Source organism: Loxodonta africana, chromosome 3 (genome assembly GCF_030014295.1).
Source record: "Loxodonta africana isolate mLoxAfr1 chromosome 3, mLoxAfr1.hap2, whole genome shotgun sequence".
NCBI lineage: Eukaryota > Metazoa > Chordata > Mammalia > Proboscidea > Elephantidae > Loxodonta > Loxodonta africana.
In genome coordinates, this window is record NC_087344.1 from 145,584,789 (window position 1) to 145,598,499 (window position 13,711).

Consider the following 13,711-nt stretch of genomic DNA (forward strand, 5'->3'; position numbering starts at 1 on the left):
CTCCATGCACAAAATGAGCTCAAAATGCAACAAAGACATAAATATAAAATCTAAAATGATAAAGATCATGCAAGAAAAAATGGGGCAATGTTAGGAGCACTAATACATGGCATAAACGGTATACAAAACATTACTAACAATGCAGAAGAAAAACTAGGTAACTGGGAGCTCCTAAAAATCAAACACCTATGCTCAACCAAAGACTTCCCCAAAAGAGTAAAAAGATTACCTACAGACTGGGAAAAAGTTTTTAGCTATGACATTTCCAATCAGTGCCTGATCTCTAAAATCTACATGATACTGCAAAAACTCAACTACAAAAAGACAAATAACAGAATTAAAAAATGGGCAAAAGATATGAACAGACACTTCACTAAAGAAGACATTCAGGGAGTTCCGGCCAAGATGGCTGACTAGGTAGACGCTACCTCGGATCCCTCTTGCAACAAAGACTCGGAAAAACAAGTGACTCGATCACAAACATGACAATCTATGAACCCTGACCAACAAACACAGATTTAAAGAGTTGACCTGAGTGACAGAGACGGAGAACGAACAACTATGGGGAAGCAGAGGCTGTTTTCAGAGCCTGGGGCCAGTGTCCCAGTCAGGTAACCTTGGAGCCGGGCTTTGGACTGGGCGCAGGGAAGCTGAACACAACATCCTGTGTCGGCACAAACACGGGCGGAGCCCTACCCCCTGAATTGACCTCAGGAGGGGACCCAGCCGGTCAGCACAGGCGGTGCGGTGACGCGGCTGGCGGGAGAAGTCACCGGGAGGCAGTGACTGGTTTTGGAGCCAGGAGTGCAGCGTCCCAGCCGGGGAACCTTGGCGTTGGGCTTTGGACTGGGCGCAGGGGAGCTGAGCAGGACATCCTGTGACGGTGCAAACATGGGGCGCAGCCCTATACCCCTGAACTGACTCCGGGAGGGGGCCCAGCCAGTCCGGGCGGGCGGTGCGGCAACGCAGCTGGCAGGAGGAGAAGTCCCCGGGAGGCAGCGACTGGTTTTGGAGCCCGGAGTGCAGCGTCCCAGGTGGGGAACCTTGGTGCTGGGCTTTGGACCGGGCGCAGGGGAGATGAGCACCACATATTGTGATGGTGCAAACACGGGGTGCAGCCCTACACCCCTGAACTGACCCCAGGAGGGCGCCCAGCCAGTCCGCGAGGGTGGCACGGCGACACGGCTGGTGGGAGGAGAAGTCCCCAGGAGGCAGCGACTACTTCTGGAGCCAGGAGTGAAGCGTCCCAGCCGGGCTACCTTGACGCTGGGCTTTGGACTGGCAGCGCAGGAAATGACTGCGGCTCCTGCGGGCCTGACCCTCGGGGGAGTGCAATCTCTACCCAGCCAGCACACATAACCCAGGAACCAAAAATCCTTCCCTAATTGGACTAAAAACACAGAACCAGCTCCAGCCAAGCATATGTGATCCACAGTCTCCGGCTTTCGTCCCTACAGGCAACAAGGTGGCTATTATAATGCAAAGGCATTTCTGATAGGGATCTGACAAGATTTTTTTTTTAGCGGATTTACTAGAAAGACAAGTTTCCCAGGTCTGATATCTCTGCATATTCAGCAGAGCCCTCACTGACCCACAACAGGGAACTGAGGGCTGAAGCTCCCCCCAGACCACCTAGCCTCCTGCCTTAGGGGTCTAAGGAGGGTGACACCTACCAATCTGTAGAGGTACTTGCACTGGGGGCCTAAGGTACAGCTGCAGAGCCCACCCACCAAGGTGCTTTAGGAATAGAGACACACCTACCTCACTGACACGTGGGGTAGCCCGTCAGCATCCTGCCCCCCACCCCCAGAGTGTGAACCCCAGCTGCTACTAGAATCTGGTGCACACAACTATCACCACTACTTCTCAAGGTGGATAGGTGACAGGGTGCGTCACACACTTGATGACCCAAAATCAGATTCTACTCAAGAATAGTGAATGGACTCAGGCATATATATCTGGTAACAGCCCAAACCAGCAGGTAATAGGTCATAAGTAAGTCAAGGGCGACAACAATCAAGACAGCACAATCTAGTAGCCCATCCACATATATTGAAAGAAAACAAAGCAAGACTCAGTGAGCAAATAGAGAATAAATCACTACGATATCTTAGTGATGGCTCGGAGACAGCAGTCGATATCCAACCACATAAAGAAGCAGACCATGACTGCTTCTACAACCCCCCAAACAAAAGAATCAAAATCTTTCCCAAATGAAGATACAATCCTGGAATTATCAGATACAGAATATAAAAAAACTAATTTACAGAATGCTTCAAGACATCAGGGATAACCTCAGAAATGAAATAAGGCAATCTGCAGAAAAAGCCAAGGAACACACTGATAAAAACAGTTGAAGAACTCAAAAAGATTATTCAAGAACATAGTGGAAAAATTAATAAGTTGCAAGAATCCATAGAGAGACAGCATTCAGAAATCCAAAAGATTAACAATAAAATTACAGAATTAGACAATGCAATAGGAAGTCAGAGGAGCAGACTCGAGCAATTAGAATGCAGACTGGGACATCTGGAGGACCAGGGAATCAACACCAACATAGCTGGAAAAAAAATCAGATAAAAGAATTTAAAAAAATGAAGAAACCCTAAGAATCATGTGGGACTCTATCAAGAAGGATAACTTGCATGTGATTGGAGTCCCAGAACAGGGAGGGAGGACAGAAAACACAGAGAGAATAGTTGAAGATCTGTTGGCAGAAAACATCCCTGACATCATGAAAGATGAAAGGATATCTATCCAAAATACTCATCGAAACCCATTTAAGATTGATCCAAAAAGAAAAACACCAAGACATATTATCACCAAACTCGCCAAAACCAAAGATAAAGAGAAAATTTTAAAAGCACCCAGGGAGAAAAGAAAGGTCTCCTACAATGGAGAATCAATAAGAATAAGTTCAGACTACTCAGCAGAAACCATGCAGGCAAGAAGGCAATGGGATGACATATACAGAGCACTGAAGGAGAAAAACTGCCAGCCAAGGATCATATATCCAGCAAAACTCTCTCTGAAATATGAAGGCGAAATTAAGATATTTACAGATAAACACAAGCTTAGAGAATTTGCAAAAACCAAACCAAAGCTACAAGAAATACTAAAGGAAATTGTTTGGTCAGAAAATCAATAACATCAGATAACAACACAACACAAGGTCACAGAACAGAACATCCTGATATCAACTCAAATAGAGAAATCACAAAAACAAATTAAGATTAAATAAAAAAAAATGCTCAAAACAGGGAATCATTGAAGTCAATATGTAAAAGATCACAATAATCCAAAAGAGGGACTAAATACAGGTGGCATAGAACTGCCATATGGAGAGTGATACAAGGCGATATAGGACAATACAAGTTAGGTTTTTACTTAGAAAGATAGGGGTAAATATTAAGATAACCACAAAGAGGTATAACAACTCCATAACTCAAAATAAAAACCGAGAAAAACGTAATGACTCAGCAAACATAAAGTCAAATACTATGAAAATGAGGAACACACCATTTACAAAGAAAAGTCGCAGCACAAAAAAGTAAGTGGAAAATTGAAATTGTCAAAAACACACATAAAAAGGCATCAAAATGACAACACTAAACACATACTTATCTATAATTATGCTGAATGTAAATGGACTAAATGCACCAATAAAGAGACAGAGAGTCTCAGACTCGATAAAGAAACACGATCCGTCTATATGCTGCCTACAAGAGACACACCTTAGACTTAGAGACACAAACAAACTAAAACTCAAAGGATGGAAAAAAATATATCAAGCAAACAATAAGCGAAAAAGAAGAGTAGCAATATTAACTTCTGACAAAATAGACTTTAAACTTAAATCCACCACAAAGGATAAGGAAGGACACTACATAATGATAAAAGGGACAACTGACCAGGAAGATACAATCATATTAAATATTTATGCACCCAATGACAGGGCTGCTAGATACATAAATCAAATTTTAACAGAACTGAAAAGTGAGATAGACACCTCCACAATTATAGTAGGAGACTTCAACACACCACTTTCGGAGAAGGACAGGACATCCAGTAAGAAGCTCAATAGACACAGGGAAGACCTAATTACAACAATCAACCAACTTGACCTCATTGACTTATACAGAACTCTCCACCCAACTGCTGCAAAGTATACTTTTTTTTCCAGCGCACATGGAACATTCTCTAGAATAGACCACATAAAAAGGTCATAAAACAAACGTTTGCAGAATCCAAAACATCGAAATATTACAAAGCATCTTCTCAGAGCACAAGGCCATAAAAGTGGAAATCAATAACAGAAAAATTACGGAAAAGAAATCAAATACTTGGAAATTGAACAATACCCTCCCGAAAAAAGACTGGGTTATAGAAGACATTAAGGAGGGAATAAGGAAATTCATAAAATGCAACGAGAATGAAAATACTTCCTATCAAAACCTCTGGGACACAGCAAAAGCAGTGCTCAGAGGCCAATTTATATCGATAAATGCACACATACAAAAAGAAGAGCCAAAATCAGAGAACTGTCCCTACTCTTGAACAAATAGAAAGTGAGCAACAAAAGAATCCATCAGGCACCAGAAGAAAACAAATAATAAAAATTAGAGCTGAACTAAATGAATTAAAAAAAAGAGAACAGAAAAACAACTGAAAGAATTAACAAAGCCAAAAGCTGGTTCTTTGAAAAAATTAACAAAATTGATAAACCATTGGCCAGACTGACTAAAGAAATACAGGAAAGCAAACAAATAACCTGAATAAGAAACGAGATGGGCCACATCACAACAGACCCAACTGAAATTAAAAGATTATTACAAAAAACTGTACTCTAACAAATTTGCAAACCTAGAAGAAATGGATGAATTCCTGGAAAAAGACTACCTACCTAAACTAACACAATCAGAACTAGAACAACTAAATAAACCCATAACAAAAAAAGAGATTGATAAGGTAATTCAAAAACTCCCAACAAAAAAAAGCCCTGGCCCAGATGGCTTTACTGCAGAGTTCTACCAAACTTTCAGAGAAGAGTTAACACCACTACTACTAAAGCTATTTCAAAGCATAGAAAATGACGGAATACTACCGAACTCATTCTATGAAGCCACCATTTCCCTGATACCAAAACCAGGTAAAGACACCACAAAAAAAGAAAATTACAGACCTATATCCCTCATGAACATAGATGCAAAAATCCTCAACAAAATTCTAGCCAATAGAATTCAACAACATATCAAAAAATTAATCCACCATGACCAAGTGGGATTTATACCAGGTATGCGAGGCTGGTTTAATATTAGAAAAACCATTAATGTAATCCACCACATAAATAAAACAAAAGACAAAAACCACATGATCTTATCAATTGATGCAGAAAAGGCATTTGACCAAGTCCAACACCCATTCATGATAAAAACTCTCACCAAAATAGGAATTGAAGGAAAATTCCTCAACATAATAAAGGGCATCTATACAAAGCCAACAGCCCACATCATTCTAAATGGAGAGAGCCTGAAAGCATTTCCCTTGAGAACGGGAACCAGACAAGGATGCCCTTTATCACTGCTCTTATTCAACATTGTGCTAGAGGTCCTAGCCAGAGCAATTAGGCTAGACAAAGAAATAAAGGGCATCCGGACTGGCAAGGAGGAAGTGAAATTATCTCTATTTGCAGATGACATGATCTTATACACAGAAAACCCTAAGGAATCCTCCAGAAAACTACTGAAACTAATAGAAGAGTTTGGCAGAGTCTCAGGTTATAAGATAAACATACAAAAATCACTTGGATTCCTCTACATCAACAAAAAGGACATTGAAGAGGAAATAACCAAATCAATACCATTCACAGTAGCCCCCAAGAAGATAAAATACCTAGGAATGTATCTTACCAAAGATGTAAAAGACCTATACAAAGAAAACTACAAAGTACTACTACAAGAAACTAAAAAGGACCTACATAAGTGGAAAAACATACCTTGCTCATGGATAGGAAGACTTAACATAGTAAAAATGTCTATTCTACCAAAAGCCATCTATACATACAATGCACTTCTGATCCAAATTCCAATGTCATTTTTTAATGTGATGGAGAAACAAATCACCAACTTCATATGGAAGGGAAAGAAGCCTCGGATAAGCAAAGCATTACTGAAAAAGAAGAAGAAAGTGGGAGGCCTCACTCTACCTGATTTCAGAACCTATTATACAGCCACAGTAGTCAAAACAGCCTGGTACTGGTACAACAACAGACACATAGACCAACGGAACAGAATTGAGAACCCAGATATAAATCCATCCACATATGAGCAGCTGATATTCAACAAAGGCCCAGGGTCAGTTAATTGGGAAAAGATAATCTTTTTAACAAATGGTGCTGGCATAACTGGATATCCATTTGCAAAAAAATGAAACAGGACCCATACCTCACACCATGCACAAAAACTAACTCCGAGTGGATCAAAGACATAAACATAAAGACTAAAACGATAAAGATCATGGAAGAAAAAATAGGGATAACCTTAGGAGCCCTAATACAAGGCATAAACAGAATACAAAACATTACTAAAAATGATGAAGAGAAACCAGATAACTGGGAGCTCCTAAAAATCAAACACCTATGCTCATCTAAAGACTTCACCAAAAGAGTAAAAAGACCACCTACAGATTGGGAAAGAATTTTCAGCTATGACATCTCCGACCAGCGCCTGATCTCTAAAATCTATATGATTCTGTTAAAACTCAACCACAAAAAGACAAACAACCCAATCAAGAAGTGGGCAAAGGATATGAACAAGCACTTCACTAAAGAAGATATTCAGGCAGCTAACAGATACCTGAGAAAATGCTCTCGATCATTAGCCATTAGAGAAATGCAAATTAAAACTACGATGAGATTCCATCTCACTGCAACAAGGCTGGCATTAATCCAAAAAACACAAAATAATAAATGTTGGAGAGGCTGCGGAGAGATTGGAACTCTTATACACTGCTGGTGGGAATGTAAAATGGTACAACCACTTTGGAAATCTATCTGGCGTTTTCTTAAACAGTTAGAAATAGAACTACCATACAACCCAGAAATCCCACTCCTCGGAATATACCCTAGAGAAATAAGAGCCTTCACACAAACAGATATATGCACACCCATGTTTATTGCAGCTCTGTTTACAATAGCAAAAAGCTGGAAACAACCAAGGTGTCCATCAACGGATGAATGGTTAAATAAATTGTGGTATATTCACACAATGGAATACTACGCATCGATGAAGAACAGTGACAAATCTGTGAAACATTTCATAACATGGAGGAACCTGGAAGGCATTATGCTGAGCGAAATTAGTCAGAGGCAAAAGGACAAATATTGTATAAGACCACTAGTATAAGATCTTGAGAAACAGTATAAACTGAGAAGAACACATACTTTTGTGGTTACGAGGGGGGGAGGGTGGGAGAGGGTTTTTTACTCATTAATTAGTAGATAAGAACTGCTTTAGGTGAAGGGAAGGACAATACTCAATACATGGAAGGTCAGCTCAACTGGACTGGACCAAAAGCAAAGAAGTTTCCGGGATAAACTGAAGGCTTCAAAGGTCCGTGGAGCAAGGGCGGGGGTTTGGGGACCATGGTTTAAGGGGACTTCTAAGTCAATTGGCAAAATAATTCTATTATGAAAACATTCTGCATCCCACTTTGAAATGTGGCGTCTGGGGTCTTAAATGCTAACAAGTGGCCATCTGAGATGCATCAATTGGTCTCAACTCACCTGGATCAAAGGAGAATGAAGAACACCAAGGTCACACACGACAACTAAGAGCCCAAGAAACAGAAAGGGCCACATGAACCAGAGACCTACATCATCCTGAGACCAGAAGAACTAGTTGGTGCCCGGCCACAACTGATGACTGCCCTGACAGGGAGCACAACAAAGAACCCCTGAGGGAGCAGGAGATCAGTGGGATGCAGACCCCAAATTCTCATAAAAAGACCATACTTAATGGTCTGACTGAGACTAGAGGAATCCCGGCGGTCATGGTCCCCAAACCTTCTGTTGGCACAGGACAGGAACCATCCCCGAAGACAACTCATCAGACATGAAAGAGACTGGACAGTGGGTAGGAGAGAGATGCTGATGAAGAGTGAGCTATTTGTATCAGGTGGACACTTGAGACTGTGTTGGCATCTCCTGTCTGGAGGGCGGATGGGAGGATAGAGAGAGTTGGAAGCTGGCAAAATTGTCACGAGAGACTGGAAGGGCTGACTCATTAGGGGGAGAGCAAGTGGGAGTACGGAGTAAGATGTATGTAAACTTATATGTGACAGTTTGACTCGATTTGTAAACGTTCAATAAAAGTTAATTAAAAAAAAAAAGACATTCAGGTAGCTAACAGATACATGAGGAAATGCTCATGATCATTAGCCATTAGAGAAATGCATATCAAAACTACAATGAGATTCCATCTCCCTCCAAAAAGGCTGGCATTAACCAAAAAAACACCAAATAATAAATCTTGGAGAGGTTGTGGGGAGACCGGAACACTTATGCACTGCTGGCGGGAATGTCAAATGGTACAACCACTTTGGAAATCGGTATGGCGCTTCCTTAAAAAGCTAGAAATAGAACTACTATGCGATCCAGCAATCCCACTCCTTGGAATATATCCTAGAGAAATAAGAGCCTTTGTACGAACAGATACAAGCACACCCATGTTTACTGCAGCACTGTTTACAACAGCAAAAAGGTGGAAGCAACCAAGGTGCCCATCAACGGATGAATGGATAAATAAATTATGGTATATTCACACAATGGAATACTACGCATTGATAATGAACAGTGAGGAATCTGTGAAACATTTCATAACATGGAGGAATCTGGAAGGCATTATGCTGAGTAAAATTAGACAGTTGCAAAAGGACAAATATTGTATAAGACCACTATTATAAGAACTGGAGAAATAGTTTAAACAGAGAAGAAAATATTCTTTGATGGTTATGAGAAGGGGGAGGGAGGGAGGGTGGCAAAAGGGTATTCACTAATTAGATAGTAGATAAAAACTACTTTAGGTGACGGGAAAGACAACACACAATACAGGCGAGGTCAGCACAACTGGAGTAAACGAAAAGCAAAGAAGTTTCCTGAATAAAATGAATGCTTCGAAGGCCAGCGTAGTGGGGAGGGGGGGAGGTTTGGGGACCATGGTTTCAGGGGACATCTAAGTAATTGGCATAATAAAATCTATTAAGAAAACATTCTGCCTCCCACTTTGGAGAGTGGTGTCTGGGGTCTTAAACGCTAGCAAGCGGCCATCTAAGATGCATCAATTGGTCTCAATCCAGCTGGACCAAAGGAGAATGAAGAACACCGAGGACACAAGGTAATTACGAGCCCAAGAGACAGAAAGGGCCACATAAAGCAGAGGCTACATCAGCCTGAGACCAGAAGAACTAGTTGGTGCCCGGCTACAACCAATGACTGCCCTGACAGAGAACACAACAGAGAACCCCTGAGGGAGCAGAAGAGCAGTGGGATGCAGACCTCAGATTCTCATAAAAAGACCAGACTTAATGGTCTGACTGAGACTAGAAGGATTCTGGTGGTCATGGTCCCCAGACCTTCTGTTGGTCCAGGACAGGAACCATTCCCAAAGCCAACTCTTCAGACAGGGCTTGGACTAGACAATGGGTTGGAGAGGGATGCTGGTGAGGAGTGAGCTTCCTGGATCAGGTGGACACTTGAGACCATGTTGGCATCTCCTGTCTGGAGGGGAGATGAGAGGGTGGAGGGGGTTAGAAGCTGGTGAAAGGGACATGAAAAGAGAGAGTGGAGGGAGGAAGCGGGCTGTCTCATTAGGGGGAGAACAACTGGGAGTGTGTAGCAAGGTGTATATAAGTTTCTGTGTGAGAGACTGACTTGATTTGTAAACTTTCCCTTAAAGCACAATAAAAATTGAAAAAAAACAAAGATTTATTCTTTTACCGATTATCGTTTGCTCTTTGTACTACTGAACAGTTGAATCATAGTCACTTGACGAACTTGAAATTTAATATGTTTAATATACATGGCTATATACCTCCCAAGGCCTCCTTTAATCAAGTAAATTACATACCTCTGATTTTCTTGAAATACTCTGAGTTCCTCTGTATTGTGTTCAAGATGTTTCCGTACTAGTTCCTGCGTTCGAGCTCTTACTTCCTTTTCTATTGCTGCTTTTCTAAACTGGTTGAAGAGCTCATCTGAGGATTTCAGTACACCTGATGTTTTGACTGGTTTGCCTAAACTTTTCCAAGAGTCTGCATTCTTGATCTTTATATCCTAAAACAAATGTATGACTCAGTCTATGTCTAGAGATGTCAATGAAATTTTGGAAGGAGGACAATAATTTTTTATACAGTAATAGATCAGATTACGTTTTCAAAGATTCTCATAACTTTTACTTAAACTTAAGTTAAAGATTACAAAAATCAGAAAAACAAGATAAAAGTTTGAGAATAGGTAATCTAAACATAATTATTCATCTAAGATTAAATAAAAGTAGTATGCTTGCTAGTTATTTCAATTTAAGATATATTAACTAACTTAAAATATATTAATTGCATGACAAATCTGCAGAAATAAACTAGTCACTGTAATGAAGATATTTTTGACCCTATAGGGAGAATAAAGCATTAATGAGATGATTAATAAGAGGCTAGGTAAGATTAGGCCATAAGAATGGCATAGGATTTGTTGGGAACTCCTGACATCGGTATGTTTTTCCTTTCCGTGATAGAAAGAAAAAAATAACTGATTGTGACCAATGTTCCTAAATAAGATACGCCATGGTCTAGATCAGTACCATCCAATAGAAATATATGTGATTTCAAATTTCCCAGTAGCCAAAAGTAAAATTAATATTCTAGATAACCCAATACACACAAAGCAGAATCATTTCAACTTGTGATCAATATAAAAAACTTAAGATATTTTATTTCATACTAATTCTTCAAAATTCAGTATCTATTTTACAATTATAGTACATCTCAATTCAGGTGCTATATTCTGATCAGAAATAACTGATTTGTATTTATATTTCATAAAATTTATAGCTGAAAAAGTAGATGTATATAACTGAGCTGTTCCAAATATACTTAAGCTTTATAATAACTGAACTGAATATCATTTTTTAAATTTACATTAATTAAAAATAAATTAAATTAAAAAATTAGTTCCTCAGTTATACTTGCCACATTTCAAGGACTCAATAGCCATATGTGGCTAGTAGCTACCATATTGAATATTACAAGTTTCGATGGCCTTTCTAGAAATTAACCTGCCTATCTGTGGCTAAGGAAAGAGAATCAGGCAATGCCTAAACATCTTCTGCTGAATTTTCTTTTTTAATAATTGTCTACTTGATAATTATGCTTGATTGCTGTTTTGATATATTTCCATGAAATATTAGGGAAAAACTTGTCCACGGTCCCATATAAGGAAAAAGAAAATTTATGACTAGATATGTCTTTGGGCCTTTAATTTCTGTCCTGAAATAATAAAAGGGATCAGAATGAACCCCCACCAACACACGCAAAGACCTTTGCCAATGACCATCTAGTTGTACTTACAACACCTTCCTTATAAGTTGCCGATAAAACCTCTGTTTTTTCCCTATCTACAGAACGAGCTAAATACCAGTTCCAGAGCTAATGTGACTACTCAGTCAGTTAAAAAATCTCACCTTCACACAAAGATTTGAAACAGGGCAGGTAATACCTGGTAGTATATTTAGGTAGCATATTCTGTTAAAGGAAGGATGACACCCTGGTCTCTTGCTCTGTGTCCTGAAATGTCTATTTCATTGCAACGAATTTTGGCAGGCCCTATAACAGGAGAAAGTTCACATGTGGGTTTGGAGTACAGCAAAGTTTTTCAGGTATTACCGAGAAGGATGAGAAATCTTTTGACAGACAGAGATGAAGGTGGAAAGCATTTCTCATGGAAGAAGGAACATAATCTACCAGATGTATCTGACGAGGAATGAGTAGTTTAGTTTCAATGAATTTCAAGGCATATAGTTAAGACTGAAGAGCTAGCCTGGGGTCAGAACGTAGAGGTATTTAATTATCATTCTTCCAGCACAAGTTGGAAACCACTAAAGGTTTCACACAGATGAACAATACAACCACAGCAGTACATCAAGATGGCTAATCTAAGAATTTAAAAGTGGAATGAATTAAAGCAAGTAGAGTCTCAAGTCAGTCAGACCAATAATGAATGTTAAAAGAACTAAGACTAGCATTGATGTTGGCAAAACGGTAGTGCAGGCCACTCCAAGTTCCCATCTCTTCACAGAAACATCACAAAATATACTTAAGTTTGTATGTTTGTAAACAAGAAAATATAAGAACCAACTTTTCCAGAACTATGGAAAACTATGCAGCAACCGTAAATGCTGAATCAAGAAAAAGACAACTCAAACATAGTAGGAAAGCTTTGTGGCATTTTTACATGCCTTTGTGGCACAGTCTCCCCAGCTCAGTGCCAGTCTTGAAGATGGCAGCCCATGTGCCCAGTGTGGGACTCTGGTCTCTGGTTCCAGGGGGAGTATAACAGACCTTATTTGCAAATTATTGTGTATGTTGGTTCTAACCTGTATGGGGGCTACATGAGGACTGGTACAAGGTACCTTTCCTGTTTCACCTCACACAGAACCTACTCAAGGTGGTAATGCAGTAGACATTGCTTGAAAACACAGTAAGGTAACCATCAACCTACAACTGCCTAGGGTAACATATTATGGTTGACATAACATAGGCTGCTTAAGCCTCAGAGGAAAATCTGGGTTGCTGTGGGAAATTAGGGCATTCAAAAGCACCTGTGTATACTGGAAAACTCATAAAGCCACATGCACGCCCAGGGCAAGGCACACACTCAGAAAGAGCTAAGAAGACCCTAAGTTTTCACCTCTGACTGATCACTAGGCTCAGAGCAAGCCTGGCCAAGTGTTGAAGGACAGCCCCCACACAGAGTCAACCTGCAAAAACGAGGAGAGGTATTTTTTCTTTCTTCTTCCACTTTTTTTTTTTTTAGTTGTTGTTAGGTGCTGTCGAGTTGTTCCAATTTATAGTGACCCTACGCGCAACTGGCAGTTCCCTGTTGATATATTGCTGCAGCTGTTTTAGAATGATCTTCAGCAGAATTTTACTTGCGTGTGATATTAATGATATTGTTCTATAATTTCCACTTTCGGTTGGATCACCTTTTTTGGGAAGAGGCATTAATATGGCTGTCTTCCAGTCAGTTGGCCAGGAAGCTGTCTTCCTTATTTCTTGGCATAGATGAGTAAGCACCTGCAGCGCTGCATCCGTTTGTTGAAACATCTCAATTGATATTCCATCAATTCCTAGAGCCTTGTTTTTCGCCAACTCCTTCAGAGCAGCTTGGACTTCTTCCTTCAGTACCATTGGTTCCTGATCATATGCTACCCTTTGAAGTGGTTGAAGATTGACTAATTCTTTTTGGTATAATGACTCTGAGTATTCCTTCCATCTTCTTTTGATGCTTCCTGCATCGTTTAATATTTTCCCCATAGAATCCTTCACTATTGCAACTCGAGGCTTGAATTTTTTCTTCAGTTCTTTCAGCTTGAGAAATGCCAAGCGTGTTCCTCCCTTTTGATTTTCTATCTCCAGCTCTTTGCACATGTCATTATGATAC

The 13,711-nt window shown here is 40.2% G+C and overlaps 1 protein-coding gene across 1 annotated transcript in view; it reads right to left on the minus strand.

Moving 5' to 3' along the window:
• Nucleotides 1-13,711, minus strand: part of BRDT (bromodomain testis associated) — a 106,415-nt gene that overhangs the window by 21,385 nt on the left and 71,319 nt on the right. The window contains 1 exon segment of the mRNA XM_010598124.3: nt 10,125-10,330. Coding sequence (XP_010596426.1) covers nt 10,125-10,330 — 206 coding nt within the window.